Source organism: Eleginops maclovinus, chromosome 18 (genome assembly GCF_036324505.1).
Source record: "Eleginops maclovinus isolate JMC-PN-2008 ecotype Puerto Natales chromosome 18, JC_Emac_rtc_rv5, whole genome shotgun sequence".
NCBI lineage: Eukaryota > Metazoa > Chordata > Actinopteri > Perciformes > Eleginopidae > Eleginops > Eleginops maclovinus.
The window spans coordinates 2,809,385-2,829,420 of record NC_086366.1 but is presented as its reverse complement, the minus strand read 5'-3'; the positions used below and the strand labels follow the sequence as shown (position 1 = coordinate 2,829,420).

At 43.0% G+C, this 20,036-nt stretch overlaps 1 protein-coding gene across 5 annotated transcripts in view; it reads right to left on the bottom strand.

Moving 5' to 3' along the window:
- Positions 1-2,592: 2,592 nt before the first annotated feature.
- Positions 2,593-20,036, bottom strand: part of epha4l (eph receptor A4, like) — a 59,528-nt gene continuing 42,084 nt past the window's right edge. For 4 of the 5 annotated variants that reach the window (XM_063906851.1, XM_063906852.1, XM_063906853.1 and 1 more), the window contains exons 11-17: positions 18,919-19,104; positions 14,317-14,378; positions 12,746-13,189; positions 12,177-12,373; positions 9,428-9,586; positions 7,361-8,505; positions 2,593-3,981 (exon numbers count right to left, since the gene is read on the bottom strand). In XM_063906851.1, the coding sequence (XP_063762921.1) occupies positions 8,391-8,505; positions 9,428-9,586; positions 12,177-12,373; positions 12,746-13,189; positions 14,317-14,378; positions 18,919-19,104 (1,163 nt within the window). In that variant the 3' untranslated portion in view covers positions 2,593-3,981; positions 7,361-8,390. The remainder of the gene's footprint in view (positions 3,982-7,360; positions 8,506-9,427; positions 9,587-12,176; positions 12,374-12,745; positions 13,190-14,316; positions 14,379-18,918; positions 19,105-20,036) is intronic. The other variant, XM_063906855.1, reaches the window with a different exon arrangement.

Here is a 20,036-nt window from a genome sequence, read left to right as displayed (position 1 = left end):
AGTAAAAGTAGAAGTACTCAGGTCTTGTACTTGAGTAAAAGTAGAAGTACTCAGATCTTGTACTTGAGTAAAGTAGAAGTACTCAGATCTAGTACTTGAGCAAAAGTAGAAGTACTCAGATCTTGTACTTGAGTAAAGTAGAAGTACTCAGAGCTTGTACTTGAGTAAAAGTAGAAGTACTCAGAGCTTGTACTTGAGTAAAAGTAGAAGTACTCAGATCTTGTACTTGAGTAAAGTAGAAGTACTCAGGTCTTGTACTTGAGTAAAAGTAGAAGTACTCAGATCTTGTACTTGAGTAAAGAAGAAGTACTCAGGTCTTGTACTTGAGTAAAGCAGAAGTACTCAGATCTTGTACTTGAGTAAAGTAGAAGTACTCAGATCTTGTACTTGAGTAAAAGTAGAAGTACTCAGATCTTGTACTTGAGTAAAGTAGAAGTACTCAGGTCTTGTACTTGAGTAAAGTAGAAGTACTCAGGTCTTGTACTTGAGTAAAGTAGAAGTACTCAGGTCTTGTACTTGAGTAAAAGTATAAGTACTCAGATCTTGTACTTGAGTAAAGAAGAAGTACTCAGGTCTTGTACTTGAGTAAAGTAGAAGTACTCAGATCTTGTACTTGAGTAAAGTAGAAGTACTCAGATCTTGTACTTGAGTAAAGTAGAAGTACTCAGGTCTTGTACTTGAGTAAAGTAGAAGTACCAGAGTGTAGGAATACTCTGTCACAGTAAAAGTATTCTAAATGTTCCTCCAGTGAAAGTAGAAAGTACTCTCCTCTAAATGTACTTAAAGTAGTGACAGTAAAAGTAGTCATTGTCTGATTGGTCCATTTCAGAATAATATCTCTGATATGTTTTATAATGATTGATCATTAAAGTGTTCTCAGAGCTGGTAAAGGTGCAGCTAGTTTGAATGGCTTTGTATACTGCAGGGTAGCTGCTGGATTTACTGCAGGTGAACTAAAGTCTGATTTAAGGGAGATTATATTTACCATCATTAATCCTAATCTGCCTAGCAACTAAAGGGATTGAATATATAATGGAGTAAAAGTGCATCATTTACCTTTACACCACTGCAAACACTCTAAAAAGAGTGCAGATAACCTGTACATAATGTAGGGACACACTACGTCCCTCTTTAGCCTTGAATGTTGGCACTGAAAGTAAAACTTAAATGGTTGAATTATCCAATCAGGCTCCATTATCCAATTCCTGGAATACCAGCTATCATAAACTCCTTCACAACTATTTCATTGGAGTGTTCTGCATCTAAAGGGCTTCACTTCAGTGCTAGATAAACATAACAATCACATTAATACCGGATGGTCTTCTCCGTTATCTGGCCTGTACTTTGACCCGTAAAAGTGTCACGGGCTGGGGGGGGGACTATTTCTACTTCCTGAGAATGTAAAGTTTAAGAGAGGCTTTCCCGACAGAGGTGTAGGGTTTTACTGATTTCGTTAAGACAGAGAAAGCATTCCAGTCCAATCATGGCAAATACCTGAGCTGTTAACATGAACCCGCTTACTTTAGTTGCCAAGTCTAGCAGGCAGCCAACTTTTTCTTCCCATGTAAGCTGCACGAACTCCACGTCTGGGTTTCTTCCTTTCACTTGGTCTTTTTTTTATATCCCTCTCAAGGTTGCATTCTTCCAGCAATAAGGCTTGTTCCATGTTAGCAGCACATCCAAATGCTAAGGTTGGCTTTAAACTTGAGTTTCCTTTCATCACCGGCGAGATTGACATTGATTGGGAGTGAAATATCTCCGAAACTAATTAGTGCAAGGTCGACAATGAACTTTGTACAAGTTGTCAAAAATCCATAGAACAAACAAACCGTTTATCAAGTGATTCAAACCGCTAATCTTTTCATATTCACCTCGAAGATCGCCAACAATCTGAGACCCGCTTTCCCTCCCGAGGCCGATAAACATCTCCCCCTTCAGAGCTGTAATGTATGCATGCCTTGCGCTGGTGATTTCACAGGAAATGTGTAAAACGGTATTTGGCTCGACGTTCGACTGGAGCTCTGTTTCTAAAAACTGTCCCCCCACACCCCCCACCACCTCTCCTGAGTCCTTATCAAAGACTCAGGACAATCAGTGGTTTATCGCAGCTGGAAGCGAGTGCAGGAAGCAGATGTTGTTCTGATTAAACACACACATACACACACACACACACACATAAATGCACCGCACCAAGTAAGTGGTGCTCCAAGGCCTGAGGGGATTTTAAGGCCAAGTCTTGGAGTCCAGAGTCATGATATCTGCTGAGCATGTGCTGCAAATGGGGACATTTTGCCAACAAACTGGCCTTTTTTTGTACAAGTGTGTGTGTGTGTGTGTGTGTGTGTGTGTGTGTGTGTGGTTACATAGAAAGTGAAAATGAGGCCAAGAAACTGCTCGATGTGCTACCTTGGCCTCTTCCTTTTGTTACGTAAACCCCTCCATTATGTGCAATCATATAAAGCAGTAATCAAAGCATGATAGTTGGGTAATCAGCTCTCCTCTGCAGACATAATGACTGCAATAACTGATGACAGCGCTCGAGGCCTTTGACCTCCAGTGTGTGTGTGTGCGTGTGTGAATGAGAGGCGTAGAGATCGTCGTATGGTTTCTACTTTATTAAGAATGCACTTTGGCACCCCTTTATTTTCTTCACTTTAGGCTATTATTTTACAAACTAGATATAAAAGGACATAAATAAATGACATAAGTTACATGTACCTAGAGCTCCTTGACAAAAAAACAAAAAACAAGGCCAAAAAAAACATGATCATGTTGAAAAGTACAAAAGAAAGATCGAGAGGATGTTAGATCTACATGGCTAGATCATATGGCATCGGAAGGCATACAATCACAAACATTAACTCTTGCGTTTCGTTTTTTTTTTTTCTTCTTTTTTCGTTTTGAAATCGTCCAACATTTAAGTAAAGGAAAAAAGTATTTTACAGTACATTCTGGTTTCCTTTCCCCAACACGTCTTGCATATTTCCAAACAGGTCCTTTTCCCATGGATAAAACCCCCCAAAAAAGAACGTCGCAGTGCCAACAAAAGGACCGAGCAGTAGAGCTGTATTAAGGACGGAGGTGTTGTATATGAAGCGTCATTTACCGGTTCAAAAACATTCCAAAAAAAGTATAGACATAAATCAAAGAAAGCATATAGTCCATTGGGTAAACCTGTAGCTGTATGATGTGCTCTGCAGAAATACAAATACCCAAGTGTTCCCTTCGTATTCACCCTTTTCTGATCCTTTGTTGTGTACTGCTTCCACTTCTCCTTGACTTGTCACGAGCTCGGAGAGCCCAAACTCTCGTCCGTGTCCGGTGTGTTTTCTAGTCTCCCTTGTGTTACCGCCAAACCAGAACGAGTTACATTCCAGAAAAGCTGCTGAGTAGAGTTTGCGCGAGGCGGGAGCAACACACCTCACATCGTCTTTTTTAAAGGACGGCACAAAAAAAAGCGAAATAATAGTCCGGGGTTTCTTTTCTTTTTCATGTCAAAAACAATACCTCTCTTCCTCCACAGTGGCATGAAAACAGACACCATTACTGATAGTACTTCAAATATGTTGTCACTCACACACTCCTGCACACACACATGCACACAACCCATCTCATTCGCACGCTCAAATCAAACGTTTGTTACTTTACATGCAAACAACGAAAGAAACACAAGATAAAATGAAACTTTCAAAATAAAGGTACACTATCCGCAGGAGCAGGGCCTCTCCATTTATATTACATTCTTCTTATTGTCTCTTTTTTTTTAAGCTGTTTTAATCATTCATAGTTGTTCCGGGTCAGTGCTGGACGGACACAGGAGCGTGGCGGCGAGGTGGGACGGGCGGAAGTCCACGACGGATTTGTCGTCTCCATGCCGGAGGAGACTCGGGGTGGCGAGCAGGAGGAGGAGGAAGACAAAGAGGAAGAATTGAGAGTCGTGGCGAGCGAGACCGGGATCCTGTCTGTGACGGACGGCAGCAGCTGGGGGAGAGAGGGAGAGGGAGGCTGCATCAGTCACAGTGGTTTTGAATATAAACAATTCCTGCTTGGCATCGATGTCTACCCAACAATATTCTCCGGCTCCGTGGAACATTGGACTCATCTGCTAAACAAAGTGGGCCGCCGCACAGGGGGAAATATGGATTTTGTGGCAACGACGTATTAACTTGTGTGCACCACATGCTGCTGTGTGTACATAATGTATGAAACATGCCCTTGACTTATTGGCACACACCAACACACACATTTAACCAGCTCGTGTACAGGGTGAAAGCGCTATAGGTTCGACAGCCAGGGAAACCACACAATGCTTTTCTGTCTGGCCAACGGAAATACATCCCTCGGTAAAGCCTTCGACATTCCCCGAGCAGGAATATGATTAATTACACTAAATCACTTTCAATATTTAATCTAGGTTTTGTTTGATGTTTAAGTTGTTTGTACATGAAGTAAATGCTTGCATGATGAAAAATGTACGGCTTTAAACTGTTTTTCAATACTCCTTCAACTCGCCTGCATTTCAATTGGATCACGATGGACGATCCACGATAAACTGAAAATGTTTACTTTTAATCCACCACATTTATTTAGTTGCTAGGCAGATTAGGATTAATGATGGTAAATATAATCCCCCTTAAATCAGACTTTAGTTCACCTGCAGTAAATCCAGCAGCTACCCTGCAGTATACAAAGCCATTAGAACTAGCTGCACCTTTACCAGCTCTGAGAACACTTTAATGATCAATCATTATAAAACATATCAGAGATATTATTCTGAAATGGACCAATCAGACAATGACTACTTTTACTGTCGCTACTTTAAGTACATTTAGAGGAGAGTACTTTCTACTTTCACTGGAGGAACATTTAGAATACTTTTACTGTGACAGAGTATTCCTACACTCTGGTACTTCTACTTTACTCAAGTACAAGACCTGAGTACTTCTACTTTACTCAAGTACAAGATCTGAGTACTTCTACTTTACTCAAGTACAAGATCTGAGTACTTCTACTTTACTCAAGTACAAGATCTGAGTACTTCTACTTTACTCAAGTACAAGATCTGAGTACTTCTACTTTCACTCAAGTACAAGATCTGAGTACTTCTACTTTTACTCAAGTACAAGACCTGAGTACTTCTACTTTTACTCAAGTACTAGATCTGAGTACTTCTACTTTACTCAAGAACAAGATCTGAGTACTTCTACTTTTACTCAAGTACAAGACCTGTGTACTTCTACTTTACTCAAGTACAAGATCTGAGTACTTCTACTTTACTCAAGTACAAGATCTGAGTACTTCTACTTTACTCAAGTACAAGATCTGAGTACTTCTACTTTCACTCAAGTACAAGATCTGAGTACTTCTACTTTTACTCAAGTACAAGACCTGAGTACTTCTACTTTTACTCAAGTACTAGATCTGAGTACTTCTACCACCCTTTGTTTGTAATATATTCTGTAAGCATTGGACAGCTGGGTCCTTTGGGTAAAAACTAAAACCAGTATGGGCCTGGACTTGGTATCTGTAGATCATGTACTGTATATAATACCACCTGCTTTGGGAGCAGGCTTAAAGAACTTGGTTGGAAACCGTACTAAAGACACCTTAAACTGTATATTTTACCAAGTCCAATCAAGAGCACCAATATGCAAAAGCTTGGGACTGTACGTAACCCAGGGTTTTACAGAACCGCCCAATATGCTGTAAGTAGTACTTCTACTTTACTCAAGTACAAGATCTGAGTACTTCTACTTTACTCAAGTACAAGACCTGTGTACTTCTACTTTACTCAAGTACAAGATCTGAGTACTTCTACTTTACTCAAGTACAAGATCTGAGTACTTCTACTTTTACTCAAGTACAAGACCTGAGTACTTCTACTTTACTTAAGTACAAGACCTGAGTACTTCTACTTTACTCAAGTACAAGACCTGAGTACTTCTACTTTACTCAAGTACAAGACCTGAGTACTTCTACTTTACTCAAGTACAAGACCTGAGTACTTCTACTTTACTTAAGTACAAGACCTGAGTACTTCTACTTTACTCAAGTACAAGACCTGAGTACTTCTACTTTACTCAAGTACAAGACCTGAGTACTTCTACTTTACTCAAGTACAAGACCTGAGTACTGCTTCCACCTCTGCAGCTTTTATCAACATTTCTCATTAAAGAGGGAAATGTGTGCATGTTTCGTTTTCTTCGATGTTAGTTTTTTTTTGCTAGAAAAAGAATATTTGGGGGTTTTCAAAATGCTGCTCAGATCTTACAAGCAATTAGCAATGCCCCCCAAGTTTACTCTCTGGATTTTTCACACATTGTCTGAACAAAACTACTAAATCGGAACCCAATTCAAAATAATCAACGTAGCTGTTAGCCGTAGCAGCTAAATGTGACCCTCCATAACAAAGTGTAACAAATGACTGGTTCTATTATTGACTTTGTATTTTAGCCTGCGTTAGTTTTACCTGGTATTAAACCTAATGAACTAACGACCACATGTATATAAAATCAATCAAATGAATCGATGTGGTCATTTAAATGTCACTGATTAGTTAATAGGTGACTCTGTTATGGGTCTGCAGCATATGTGTGTGTGTATGAATACAGTATATATACATCTAACAACATTTCTGGTGAATACTCGTGTGTTTGAGGCTCACTGGCAGTGAAATCCAGGGGATTACTTTAGTCGTTGTTATTGTTTGTTTGCGTTTTCCGTTGTTTCTTATTCTCTTTGTACAAACCACTGTCTCGTTTGTTTATGCATATGTTTTGCCTTCCATTGCTAATTGAAAAATCCTGGTTATGCAATGTCAAACTCGCTAAATGCATGCTTTACTAAGCTGCTAGCAAGTCTTCACTTCCCCAAAATGTAAATCTTGTAATGGATTGACCATAAAGAGAGAGAAATAAGTGGTTTCTGGTGAGTCAAAAGGAGAGCAATACTCTTATCCTACTATCGAAGTCCTTCCTGGTACCATGATAACATGTGTGTGTGTTTGCTCCTGAAAAAGGGCTGCGTAAAAAGCCCCTCTTCCCTCTCTTTCCTGGAAGTACCTCGGCGCTCCGCGGGGCCCGTGTGTTGGGCTGATTGTGAGTCAGCGGCTGATTAATTCCTCTCGTTATTATTCCCGCAGCATCGGGCCGTCAGACTGATCGCAGACCAGCGGCTATTGATCTGCTGTGGCGCGACCCACTTGTTAATTAACACAGTTTCGGGAGCTGATGAAACAGGGGGGGGTCTAATGCATCTTTAAGGCACTAGTTGATAATAGAAGCTTGCTGCAATAATAACGGGAGTATAAATCCAATATGTTTTCTCAGTGCTGATGAAAAACAGTCCTATTGATTCTCACCTTGATGACAGTTTGAGTAATCCTCCGTTTATCTTCTGGCCGATGATTCTGATTCACTCTGCATCCTTTGTTGCGTCCTTTTCGTCCCAGTAAATCCTGTCGATACATTCCTTCGTTCAACGCGTCCCAATTTAGAAAGCCAGCTGTCCATCTAAAGTGTTTGAGGAAGAGTCGGTGGGTCGGGGGGGATGCATGGGGGGTTTGATTCAGATGGGAGATGAGTGGAAGAATCCAAATTGTGTGTGTGTGTGTGTGTTTATCTGAGGGCATTTTTTTCAGGGGGGAAAAACAGGGGAGTGGGAAGGCTCCTCTGGAAGATCAAAGAAATTCTCAGCAACGTCCTGAGGGCAACGGAACAGCGTTCTGGGAGAGAAACAAAAAAGCTCCTCGGAAAATAAGCCTCGCTCCCCCCCCCCCCCCCCTCCCCAAGAATCCAAACCCTCAACTTCTCACTGTTTATACACAACGGTTTAGGATCCTCCATGTTGTCTGAGAGAGAGATTTCAAACAGATCCAGCTGAGAGAGAGAACAACGGTGGCCTGGCGAGTGCCACACAAACGACTTCATGTACAATAAACAAAGTCACAGGAAATCAAAAAAATCTGCTCCGCGGATTATTCCAGAAAGAAAGTTCCAGAAACTCCCCGAGAGGAGGAGGAGGAAGAAAGGTAAGATCTCCCCGTCCCCTCCCTCCCTCGCTTTTCCTTCCAGACCATTAAAGGCACTCCAGATTGGCCTCTCGGAAGCACTTTTCCAGCCGTCTATCCATCCACAAATGCTGCAGGAAGAAGCGTCTCCAAAAAACAACAAAAAAGGGCAAGGTCTGATTCTTCAAAAAAAAAAAAAGTGCCATTTTTGCCACTTTTTTCATCTTCATCTTCTTTTTAGATCCAATTTAAAGTGCATGGATGAGGTAAACTATTTCTCCATAGTTTATTTGTCTCTTTTTTTTATATGTATTTACTTTTTTAATGTTATTTATTTTATTTAATGCTTTCCTTTCTTTATTTCCTCCTCTGTTGAACTCCCTCAGACTGGAACCATTCTGCCTTGCATCTGTTGCATTTGGGACAGCATTCCCTGGACGCTGGTCAGGATCTTGTTCTGGTGTGCAGCCGAGGAGATGCCGATGCACGCCATGTCCCTGTGAAGGATTCAGAAGAGAAAAAACAGAGGCTTTTAGGACCGGGGACAACAATAACACACATGCAGACCTCATGATGGTTTTTACAGCCTCGCTCTGGAGACCGGGCTGACAGTTTAACTGCTGTTTAAGGGATTTCTCTCGCCAACACAGCAATCCTAATCCTGTAATCTTAACGGCTGAAAAATGAAAATATCACAGAGAAGTGACAGACACATTTAACACATGTGGACTTTGTCGCAGATTGATTCTGCTTTCACGCAGAGAAATATAGGAGCAGACTCTTAATATGAAGCTTCTTATTTATGAATTGCGCTTTTTGCACCATGCCGGGTTTATTACCTTATTGCCTTTATGTGTTAACTATATTGTACGTTATGCTTTCGGAGGAGCATGGGACATAACATGTTCTTTTCATCAATGCTGTAGCTATTGTGCACGTGACAATAAATCCATTACATATTCACAACCTTTCCTTTTGTATAGTTTTAGATCTAAAACATTGACTCATACAATTTAGACGTGTTGCTAGGCAGAACACAAACCGTTTTATAGATCCAGGCTAGATGTTTTCAACTCTTTAGGTTTTTTGTGCTAAGCTCACCAATGTGGCTTCATATTTAAAAGGCAGATTACAGTGATATCAAAGCAAATATATGGCAAAATACACTATCTTTCTATTCCTATTTAGAGTTTAATTTCTGTAAAGAGTGGATATTAACTTTCTTCCACTGATGTAAAAATCAATCTTCAAAAAAATGGCATCTTTTCAGATTTTTCCTTCCCTTTCTAGAATCTTATTCTTGATGTGAGTCTTCTTCAGATAACTAAATCGTCTATTCGTCACTAACACCTCAATAAATGCATATTAACACTAAGAAAATGTCCCACTCCATCCACACAATTCCCCCTGCCCACTCACTCTTGTGTCATGTGGACCACGGCCTCTGGAGAGGTGTATCCGGCGGCGGTGAAGTTGTCCCTGTATCTCTCCATGCCGATGGCCTGGAGCCAGTCCTCCACCGTCCCCACGGCCGAGGAAGCCTCGGGGCTGCCTGGCTCCAACAGGGTGGTGTTCGGCCTGGTGGGCGAAGCAGAGGGGAGGAAGGTGGAGAGTTAGTTTCATGAACTTACAGTGTTTGAATCTCTAATGCCATCTCAAGAAGCTAACGTTAGGCTATTAACGAACGCAGTCTTCACCGGCGGCTAATGTTCGGCGTGAGGATGCTTCTCATTTGGCGCTCGTTGTTAGCAACCACCGTTTTTATGACACTTAGACGCTTCAAACATCCACCATTGGGGTATTTATTGACATGTGTTTGTTGCTTTAGAATAAAACAGCGCAGCAGAACGTATATCTAAACTTAAAAACACGTTCAGAAAACGATTGACTTCCAGGTGAAGTGTTGAAATGCTGACTCATTCCCAGGTTTAGGGACTCATTCCTTGCCTCTGTATTACAGGAATCACAGTTTCTATATCCCTGGCTGTGATGCTACGCTGTAGTATCACCTCGTGCGATGACAGGAAGCTTTCCTCCAGCAGTCAGAAAGCTTCATGCTACATTTCTCCCAAGCTTTTTTCCTCCTTCTGTCGAGGCTTTGTGTTCCCGTCTTGTGGGTCCTACTAGAAACCGAGCCAAGCCAAACACGGTTCCTCTCCTGGGTGTGACCGACACACTGAGTTACTCCTTATTTTACAGAAAAATAACACACAATCCACGCACACCTCGGTGAGTTTTACCGCCCGCTGGAGGTCCCGCTCACATATTCATCAGCAGAATTACCCCCATTCCTCCCTCCCTCCCCCCGCTCCGCTCACTTCTGACTCTCTCCCGTTCCCAGGCTTTTCCTTTCTGCAGCACAGCCGTCGGCCATGAAACATTTACATGGTGGCCGGTGAGGCTGAGACGGTGACGGTCTTGTTACGCTTTGGTAAGTCTCACACACACACACACACACACACACACACACACACACACACCGACACACACTCATATTTGATCTCTCTTTATCGTTCTCTCTGCTTTAAAAAGGATGTTGAGTAGAAGTGTGAGAACAGGATGTCAGACTCTTTAATAAGCCATCTCTAGACAGTAGGTGGAGGAGACTATGTATAGGGATCCCTTACCACACACACACACACACACACACACACACACACACACACACACACACACACACACACACACACACACACACACACACACACACACACATTCTACTTTGCTCCTTCTCTCTTGTAACTGTAAAAGCTGCATTTATAGAATTCGGTTCTGCTAATTACTCCATGAGGAGTCCCCTCTTGCTCTCTCTCTGTGTCCCATTAGGGTGTGTGTGTGAGAGTGTGTGTGTGCACAGTGCGCTCACACACTCGTTAAAGTCAAACAGACTGCGGCAGGTCTGTAAACACACGTAGGTCATCCTAAACACATTTAGCCGCTCGGAGAGTAATGGTGTTGGAGAGCCGCCGGGTCATGTTTGTTTTTAACTCGCTGTTACATCGTAATTCTCTCCCCCCCCCCCCCCCCACACACACACACACGTTGTTGGAGCACCTACATTCCTGAGTGTATAGCACCATTAAAGCTGGTTTGCAGAGAAATCCATTACAGGTGGTGTTCGTGATGAAAAGAGCCACACATCAGATAATGTTTAATGGTGAATGTAAACACCAACGACAGAAATGGAGTGTCCGTGTGTGTGTGTGTGTGTCTGTGTGTGTGTGTGTGTGTGTGTGTGTGTGTGTGTGTGTGTGTGTGTGTGTGTGTGTGTGTGTCTGTGTGTGTGTGTGTGTGTGTGTGTGAAGGGTAGAATGTCACATACCTAATACATTGTGCAGTAAATAGGTTGCACGGGTGTTTTGGTGCACATTAGCTTTTTGACACAGCCTGTTAGCTGTTCAGCTGTTCTTGTTTTTAAAAACATCTGGAGCATTCGATGATCGGGCTATAAAACTTATTTCTGGTTTGGAAGCATTGTTTTTACTTTGTGGTGCTTAAGCCGAGCCAAATTCACAACCACAGATGCAAATAATATGTGAAACAAACGTGGATACTATTTATATTCCTGAATTGGGTGACTTTGTCTAAAATTATGCGATATTACGAGAATTCCCACAAATTTTATTAGATTTTAAATGGTTTCACAACTACATCATTACATATTTTCCTGTGTTAGTCGTGTGTTTCAATGAAAACTGTTACAGGGTGCTCTTTGAATTATCCAGAGACTTTCTGCAAGTTCAGATGGGAACAGGTATGTAAGAAAACCGTTAAAGGGGCTCTATTATGCTTCCTTTAGTTTTCATATCAGTATGTAGTGTCTCTCCTGGGACATGTCTCCATGATTTAATGTTCAAAAAGCTCTTTATCTTTCTCATACTGCCTGTGCTGCAGCACCTCTTTTCACCCTCTGTCTGAAACCAGAGCCCAGTCTGCTCTGATTGGTTAGCTGGCAGGCTCTGTTGTGATTGGTCAACCGCTTAGAGATGCCCCGCCCCTTTAGCCTATCGCGTACAATGTGTTGGAGCGCTAGCCAATAGTGTTCAATAGTGATAGTTCCAGAGAAACTTTTTGAGATTTTAGCCTCTGCCGACCATTTACATGCACTAAAACCTACAACCAACCCCAAATAGAACCACAGGGCCTCTCAAAAAAGTTGTTTCTTCACCTGACAGACGTCTCCCCCCCGGTCCTCTTCAGCGTGTTGGGGTTGCGGATCAGTTTGTCCAGCATGTTGACGATCTGCCCGAACTTTGGCCGGTCGGCTCTCTCTCGCTGCCAGCAGTCCAGCATGAGCTGATGGAGGGCCACGGGGCAGTCCATGGGGGGGGGCAGCCGGTAGCCCTCATCGATAGCCTTGATCACCTAGAGAGGACATCATTGCTGCTGTTAGTGGCTTTGTTTGTGCCGAAACTTACATTCAAAGTTTGATAACCACATCCTTTTTACCCACATGACTTCAGGCAGCTACGCTAGACATTTGGATATGCATAAATTAAATTCTTTATCATCATTAGCGCCAATAGATGCAATGTTTAATGAGCAACGGGAATATATTGATAGTGTTTTATCATCCCTGCAGGTAATTTGATTACATCTTAATATGATGGAGTATCTCCTGAAAATGTTTGACAGCAACTGGGAATTATTAGTCAAGCTGCAAATCCAAACCTAATTCCCGCTGTATATTATTTATGTTTGCCCCCGTGTGTGTAATTACATTTCCCCCAGACTTACGTCTTGGTTGCTCATGTCCCAGTACGGTCGCTCGCCGTACGACATCACCTCCCACATGACGATGCCGTAGCTCCACACGTCGCTGGCCGAGGTGAACTTCCTGTACGCGATAGCCTCGGGGGCCGTCCAGCGGATGGGGATCTTCCCTCCCTGTAATTGAAAGATGGGATGATTAATGAAAGCCGACAAGCAAGGTGAGGCGCAGACACACCACCGTATGCTCCCCCCACTCACCCTGGTGGTGTACGCCGCCTCGGGGTCGTCCTCCAGCACCCGCGACATGCCGAAGTCGGACACCTTGCACACCAGGTTGCTGTTGACCAGGATGTTGCGCGCCGCCAGGTCCCGGTGGACGTAGCTCATGTCGGACAGGTACTTCATGCCCGACGCGATGCCGCGCAGGATGCCCACCAGCTGGATCACCGTGAAGCGACCGTCGTTCTTCTGCGGGGGGGGGGGTAAAATGATTAGAGGTTATTCTTCACATCATCTTACTTGTTTTAACTTAACATTTAACTGCAAATTTGTCCCAGTGCAATAATGATTACCACCACTGTTCAGTTTTAATTCATTGTATTTGATAGAGACAAGCAAAATAGTGAAGTTTTACTACAGAGCATGAAACTGAAGTGCTGTCTCAGATAAATCCTTTATGTGTGTTTTTATATAAATTAATATAGCTCCTCTTATTTCAACAGTTCAGGTATGCTTGATAATCCTTACAGTGTGTTATAAAGCCGGTATGAACTGTTTATACGCATGTAAAAACTGAGTCAATGGTATTAATTATTGATGTATAAGAAATATATTTGAATTTATTTCATGTGTTAGAGACGAGGCACAATAATAAAGCTTGAATACATAGCATGAAACTGAAGTGCTGCTGTCTCATTCTTTATACATTTTCAACTATATAATCTACTTTTTTGACCAATTGCTGTCAGAGAAGATAGGGGCCTTTGTAAACTCATATTTTAGTTTATGATTGTCTTGTTTCTTACCTTTTAAGATTTCTTTTTATATCAAAGGTACAGTATATAGCTGCTCTTGTGTAAACAGTAAGGGAATGCTTGATAATCCTTTATTTGTTTATATGCATGTCCAAACTGGATCGATGATATTAATGAAGTAAAAAAATAAGGTAGGCCTACCTGATAGCAATAAAGGTAATAAAAACATATCAAACCAGCATCTGTGGATGTGCTTAGAATAGCCTTGGTGCCACAAGTTGTTTTTCTGTTATAATTATTTTTCCGGTACAGGATGTTCCTTTTTAATTTCCTCATGTTTTTGCTCTCACACTGATATATATATCCCCCGGATAAAGTATCTCAGCATCATCTAAAGTGTATTGACACGGAGGTAAAACCTGCGCCAATCTCCTCTCCAGAAAAAAAAACAGTAAGTCGATCAAGGAGAGGATAAAGATTAGAACGAATGTTTGTTAACCAACGCTTGTAATTTGAGTGGGGGGTGGGGAGGGGGTGACATTACAGAGATAAGACGGGATCAACAGCACGCTACAGTCACATACACACATGTGCGCCGCATACAGGAAACGCATGACTGACCCTGAGGAATGCGTCCAGCGATCCGTTCTCCATGTACTCTGTGATGATCATCACGGGCTTACCTAGGGGGAGAGAGAGAGAGGCAGATGATTATGGAGGTAAACGATGCACATCACAGCCCCGCGCGGCAGGGTGGTTCCCCAGGGAGTGAGTGTGTGTGTGTGTGTGTGTGTGTGTGCATGTGAGCCATCCATCTCTGTCCCGTAGTGATTTAATTAGCTCAGTGTTACGGTTGCCCTGACGTCCCTCTTCTTTCCCCCCCGCACAAGCAAAGGCATGTCTACTGAAACACACCAACACCAGTGAAGTACATTTACCAACGTGTTGGACTTTAGGACAATTTTGGGTTAATTCTTTTGTGTGGTTATGCAAATATGAACTGAACCTGGACCCATTATCCAAGTCTCATCACAGTCCCTCACCCGGTGCCCTTCTGACTAGCTATTTATGGCACTCACTGTCCCTTTGCCCTCTCTCTCTCTCTCTGCCAACTTTGGACACATCTGTCACTCTCCTCTCTGGCCTCTCTCACCCCATCCCTCTGTCTTCCCATCTCCCTGTCTCTCGGGAAGCGTCTGTGTCTTTATCTGAGCCGGGGCAGGCTGTGGGGAGGGTGGACTTTCCCTGGTGGGTCTCTTTCTGTCTTTGTCTATAGGATAAAGGGGGGGATAGCGGTCATGAGGAGAAAGAGAGAGGGAAAAATGGAAGGAGGGGAGGGTGTTTTTGCCACAGATTCCTCCTGGAAAAGTGCTGGTCTTTGCGTTTCCATTCCACATGACAAAGTCAAAGTGGAAATGCACATTTTAAAGCGAACACACAGAGGGGAGGTGAAATGCACTCTGGGAGAATGGCTTCAGCGGAGGCCTTGAAGGTGAAGTGGCTCCGTCCACGGCAGGACTCTTGCCAAGAGGCCGTCAGTCACCGCCTTACCCCGCCGCGTGATTGGCACCCCATTAATTTCGGGGCACTCCGGCGATGCCCTCCGAAACAAGGAAGTGGAGTTGGGAGTCGGAGGGGCCCTCTTTGTCAGCCATCTTTGTTCCCTTTGTTGCCCGCCTCTGCCCCCGGGCCGCCGGTGATTGACAGCTCCCCAATCAAGTCTGAGGAGCGTCTGACCTGCGACCTTAAACTCTCGCTTCCCCAGCCCCGCCCTCCTCCTCCCCCTCACCATTTGCATGCTAATTCCGTGTTTACTGAAAACGCCCCGCCGCCTTTGGCAATGAACTCTGGGGGCGAGGGCCCCGCCAGTGGGCCGATTATCACCTGCCAACAAAACAGGGAAAGGGGAGAAGCGCAACACGGGGACAATATTGGAAGAACGTTGGACAAACGCTCTCGAGAGGCCCAGGCGTTTGCAGAGAACAAAGATCTGGTTTTTTAAACGCAGATCTTTTTTTTCTCACTTTTATGTAAATCAGATGTTAAACACAGGCTGTAGCGGAGGCTGGATTTTTAATTACACACCAGCATGATGAAAGCTTATACGGGCTCCAAGATGGTGGACCACAGCCAGCAGTCCCCACCGAGAGACTTCAGCACATTTATGTATTTCGGTGTCTATTTGGAGTTCCTCCATAATTAATGAGGCTTAATTGTCTCTGTTGGACATGCCAGCGTACTGAGGCCAGATTGAGAATTCCTTTTAACTTGATTGTAATGGAGACGGGAGTGCCATTCAAATAATGGATTTTTAATAGATTCTGCAAACACACTCGAGTGTGAAGGAGTAATCTGCCCCGACCCGGAGTCAGGCTCTCAAAGTAAGAGTGGATGGAGATGGAGGTGGAGGTGGAGCTGTGGGGATGATCCCTTTGCTTTAGATCTCCCTCTTTCATGTCGAATCCTGTCACCGCTGTGTAGCTCTTTCTGTTTCTCCTCCTCTGTCTCGCTCCGTCTCTTTCTCTTTCAGCCTCGCTCCAGTGCTTCTACCTCCGCTTTCCCTCTCTGTCCGTCCCACTGTTGTTCTCTGTCTTTCGTCTAATCCATCAGCCACTAACCGCCTTCCTGTCTCCTCCTGTCCGCATCTCTATTCGCACCTTCCCTGTATCCTGCTCGTCTCCGATTTCTCCTCCTTCCTCCTGTCCATCTGTCCGCCTTCCCTCTTGTTTTTCTCACGAGGTCTGGGGGGGTCATCCGCCGTGGTGAGAGGTGTGAGAGGTGATAAGCAATTCTGCCTGTGCCGCTGTTCACTTTCAGCTGCGACTGAGTGTGTGTGTGTGTGTGTGTGTGTGTGTAACAGTGGGGGAGACGCTGTTATCTAGCACAGATAAAGCCAGGCTGTTGTGTCACGACACATTAAGACACTTCATCCATCTAACCGAGGCTGGCCATCGACTATGGTAACACTCACCAACACGTGTGCAATCAAAGGTGTGCTGACGATGTTTTTTGTACGATATGTTGCATGAAATATAAAGCTATAATGTAGAAGTAAAAGACTTGTTATGGTAATAATGTTAGGGGCATATTAGAGTGTGTGAATTAGGTTTAAAACACAGAGTACATTTACTCAAGTACTACCACTTCCACATACTTGAGAATTTCCATTTAACTGCAAGTATTCTTCTTAAATAATGTACTATTTACTACATTTACTGCTCTGTACACACCAACACACATATGATATGATAAGAGGCAGTACTGTACAACTAATTTACCCGGTATTTAAAAAAACAGTAGCTTAAATTGGCTTTGACAAACTTCAGACTAAAGCTGTTTGACTTGTATTTGTGAATAATAACGTCCTATAAAAGTGTGAATACAGCCATCGACAGTACAATGTGCTGATACTACTTGTGTACATCTAAGATACATTTTCAGAACCTTAATTTGTATTTTAAGAACACTGTATTTCTACAAGTCCTCAAGGTTATCAAGGTTAGACGAGAAGGCCCCCTTTAGTCGGTTCAGGTAACCTATTCTTCTCCTTCTCTGAAGTTAATGGGGTGCAAAGTTACGATTGGAAAATGGACAAAGTGAAAATCCTCTCTCACGCACTAGAAAGCTAAGAAGGACTAGTGTCAGACAAAGAATAGTGGAGGTGGTTAATCGTCCTTCATCTAGGTCAACCAATAAGAAACAAGGATGCTTTGGCTAGAAACATGCTAATACAATGTTCGATCAACGGTAAAAGCAATATGTAAGCAGTTAGCTGTTAGCTGCTAGCAGTAAGCTGTAAGTAGTTAACTTTTAGCTGTTAGCTCTTAAAAGTAATATGTTAGCTGTTAGCTGCTGGCAGTAAGCTGTATCTAGTCAGCTGTGAGTGCTATTAGCTGTTACATGTGCATAATCAGTTAGGTTTTAGCTGTTAGCTGTTAAAAGTAAGCTGCAAGCTGTTAGCTGTTAGCATCTGGTAAACAGAGGTCCCATAGCGTTACATGTATCAGCAAAAAATGAATATTGGGTTCATTTCAATCATAACTTTATAATGATTTGTTCAAATGACATCCTCTAAAACTTTATTGCACTTTTACATTTACATTACATTTGAACCGTTTCCCCGGTTTTTCTGGAATGATGGATGAAATGATGACTTTCTGAACACAAAACATCTTTAAATTGTTCTGTTTTCAATTTTGTATTTTAGAGGTTTCATGAAATCTGCTGTTACTGTTGTCGACGGCTTAAGTTGTTGGTTTTGTGACATCCCTTAAAACTTCTACGAAATAGTTTAGAAGGAGGTCCAGCTCTTCAACCGGCCCAGACCAAGATGTCTTCCCACAACAAGACATCCAAAAAGGTAGGAGGAAACAAAGAGACAGAGACGAGCGAGGGAGGGAGGGAGGTGGCCGGGGTCTTGTGGCCATGCAGCAGCAGATAGAGCAGGGATAGGGTATCACTCCCTAACCCCAAACACATTTACAGCTGACACCATGATTAATGAGCCTGGTGCCCTCGCTACAGGGCCTGTTCTTGGACCCATTAGACCCCCTCCGAAACTGCCCTGATACCTCTAAAATCTACCTCCCCCTTTCCCCCAAGAATGCTGCTAGACCCCTTCCATCTGGACAAAGCCCACCTGGGGATACCCCGGACGGGACACGTATATGTAAAATACGGGACTCCTTAGAACAGATGCAACACGAGAGGTCGTATATCAGGAGGTACTGTAGCTTTTGCGTGCATTAAAAAAACACACACACACACACACACACACACACCTTTGGCTAGTAAAGATGGCTTTGTCCCCCCGCCTAAACCCACCCTTTTTCCAAAGTCACCCAAAACTGCAGACCGCATTGGTAATGATTTATTGTTATGTGTTAAAGGGAGAAAGGGGACAGCAGAAATGAATGTCCTCTTTCTGTGTTATTATAATAAGAAAGTCATTATTGTGTGTGTGTGTGTGTGTGTGTGTGTGTGTGTGTGTGTGTGTGTGTGTGTGTGTGTGTGTGTGTGTGTGTGTGTGTGTGTGTGTGTGTGTGTGTGTGTGTGTGTGTGTGTGTGTGTGAGTATTATTGCAATTTCCTGAAGCAATTTCAATTCCCCAAAGGTGTCTTGAATGACAAAAGCACCAAATTATATTCTCCAATTATTCGGAGATGGAAAACAGTCTCACTCTGAACTGTTTTGTGTGTAAAAAAGTTTCTCGTTTTGACGTACATTTGGTGACCACGCCCTCGAGGTGGATGATGTTGGGATGGTCAAACTGGCCCATGATGCTGGCCTCGGACAGGAAGTCCCGCCTCTGCTTGTCGGTGTACCCGGCCTTCAGGGTCTTGATGGCCACGCAGATCTCTCTCTTGCCCGGCATCTTCAGGCGGCCGCTGCACACCTCTCCAAACTCCCCTGAAAAAACACACACACTCGGGTTAAAAATGGACTATAAATCACATTCAGAAGTGAGTGTGTGTGTGTGTGTGTGTGTGTGTGTGTGTGTGTGTCAGAAAGGGTCTTCTTTAAACATTGATCAGGGTCTCTAATCCCTCTCTCCCCCCTCCTCCCCTCACCCACTGGAGCAGAGAGCGAGGGGGAAATGGGTATTGATTCTTCCTCTTTTTGTCATTGGATGACTTTTCTCTGGCCACAGGAAGAGAACAACATATTTAGCTGCCCTGAAATCTTATTGTCTAGGAAAGCAATGCTTTTTATCCACAAAGGGGGTCTTTAACACCACACAGAGACGGGGATCTCTGGGAAAGATATGCTGGCTACAGAACATCTGCATGATATGAATACTAAATGTTATTATTATCCCATTTAATGGATGACTGTTTGCTATACTGGCTGGGAAATGGTGCAACAAGCTCCCAATTGATAAAAGGACTAAAGAAGGGCAGACTGAAAACCCACCTGTTTCCACTACAATAAATAACAATATATATATTACATCCGTACATATCACCTAAAGTTGTTTGGCTTATTAAACGCTTATGAATTTACAGGAGTCTTACCTCTTTTAGAGTACGTCTTCATGGTTATTTGCATTTACTCTACGAGGATAAATGAAATGCAATGCTTTTATCCAAAGTCCAACACACTGCTTGTATAATAAGTGTTTAAAGATGTCCGGACGATGGATTTAAAACTAAATATTTGCATGATATAAATATGAAATGTTATTATTATTAGTGGATGCCTGTTTGCTATCGTGGCTCGGAAATTGTGGGCTAAAAACCCACCTGTTTCCACAGCACCTCGGCTAACAATGAAACAAAATATATACATTACTTCTGTATGTATCACCTAAAGTTGTGTTATTAAAAGCTTATGAATCTACA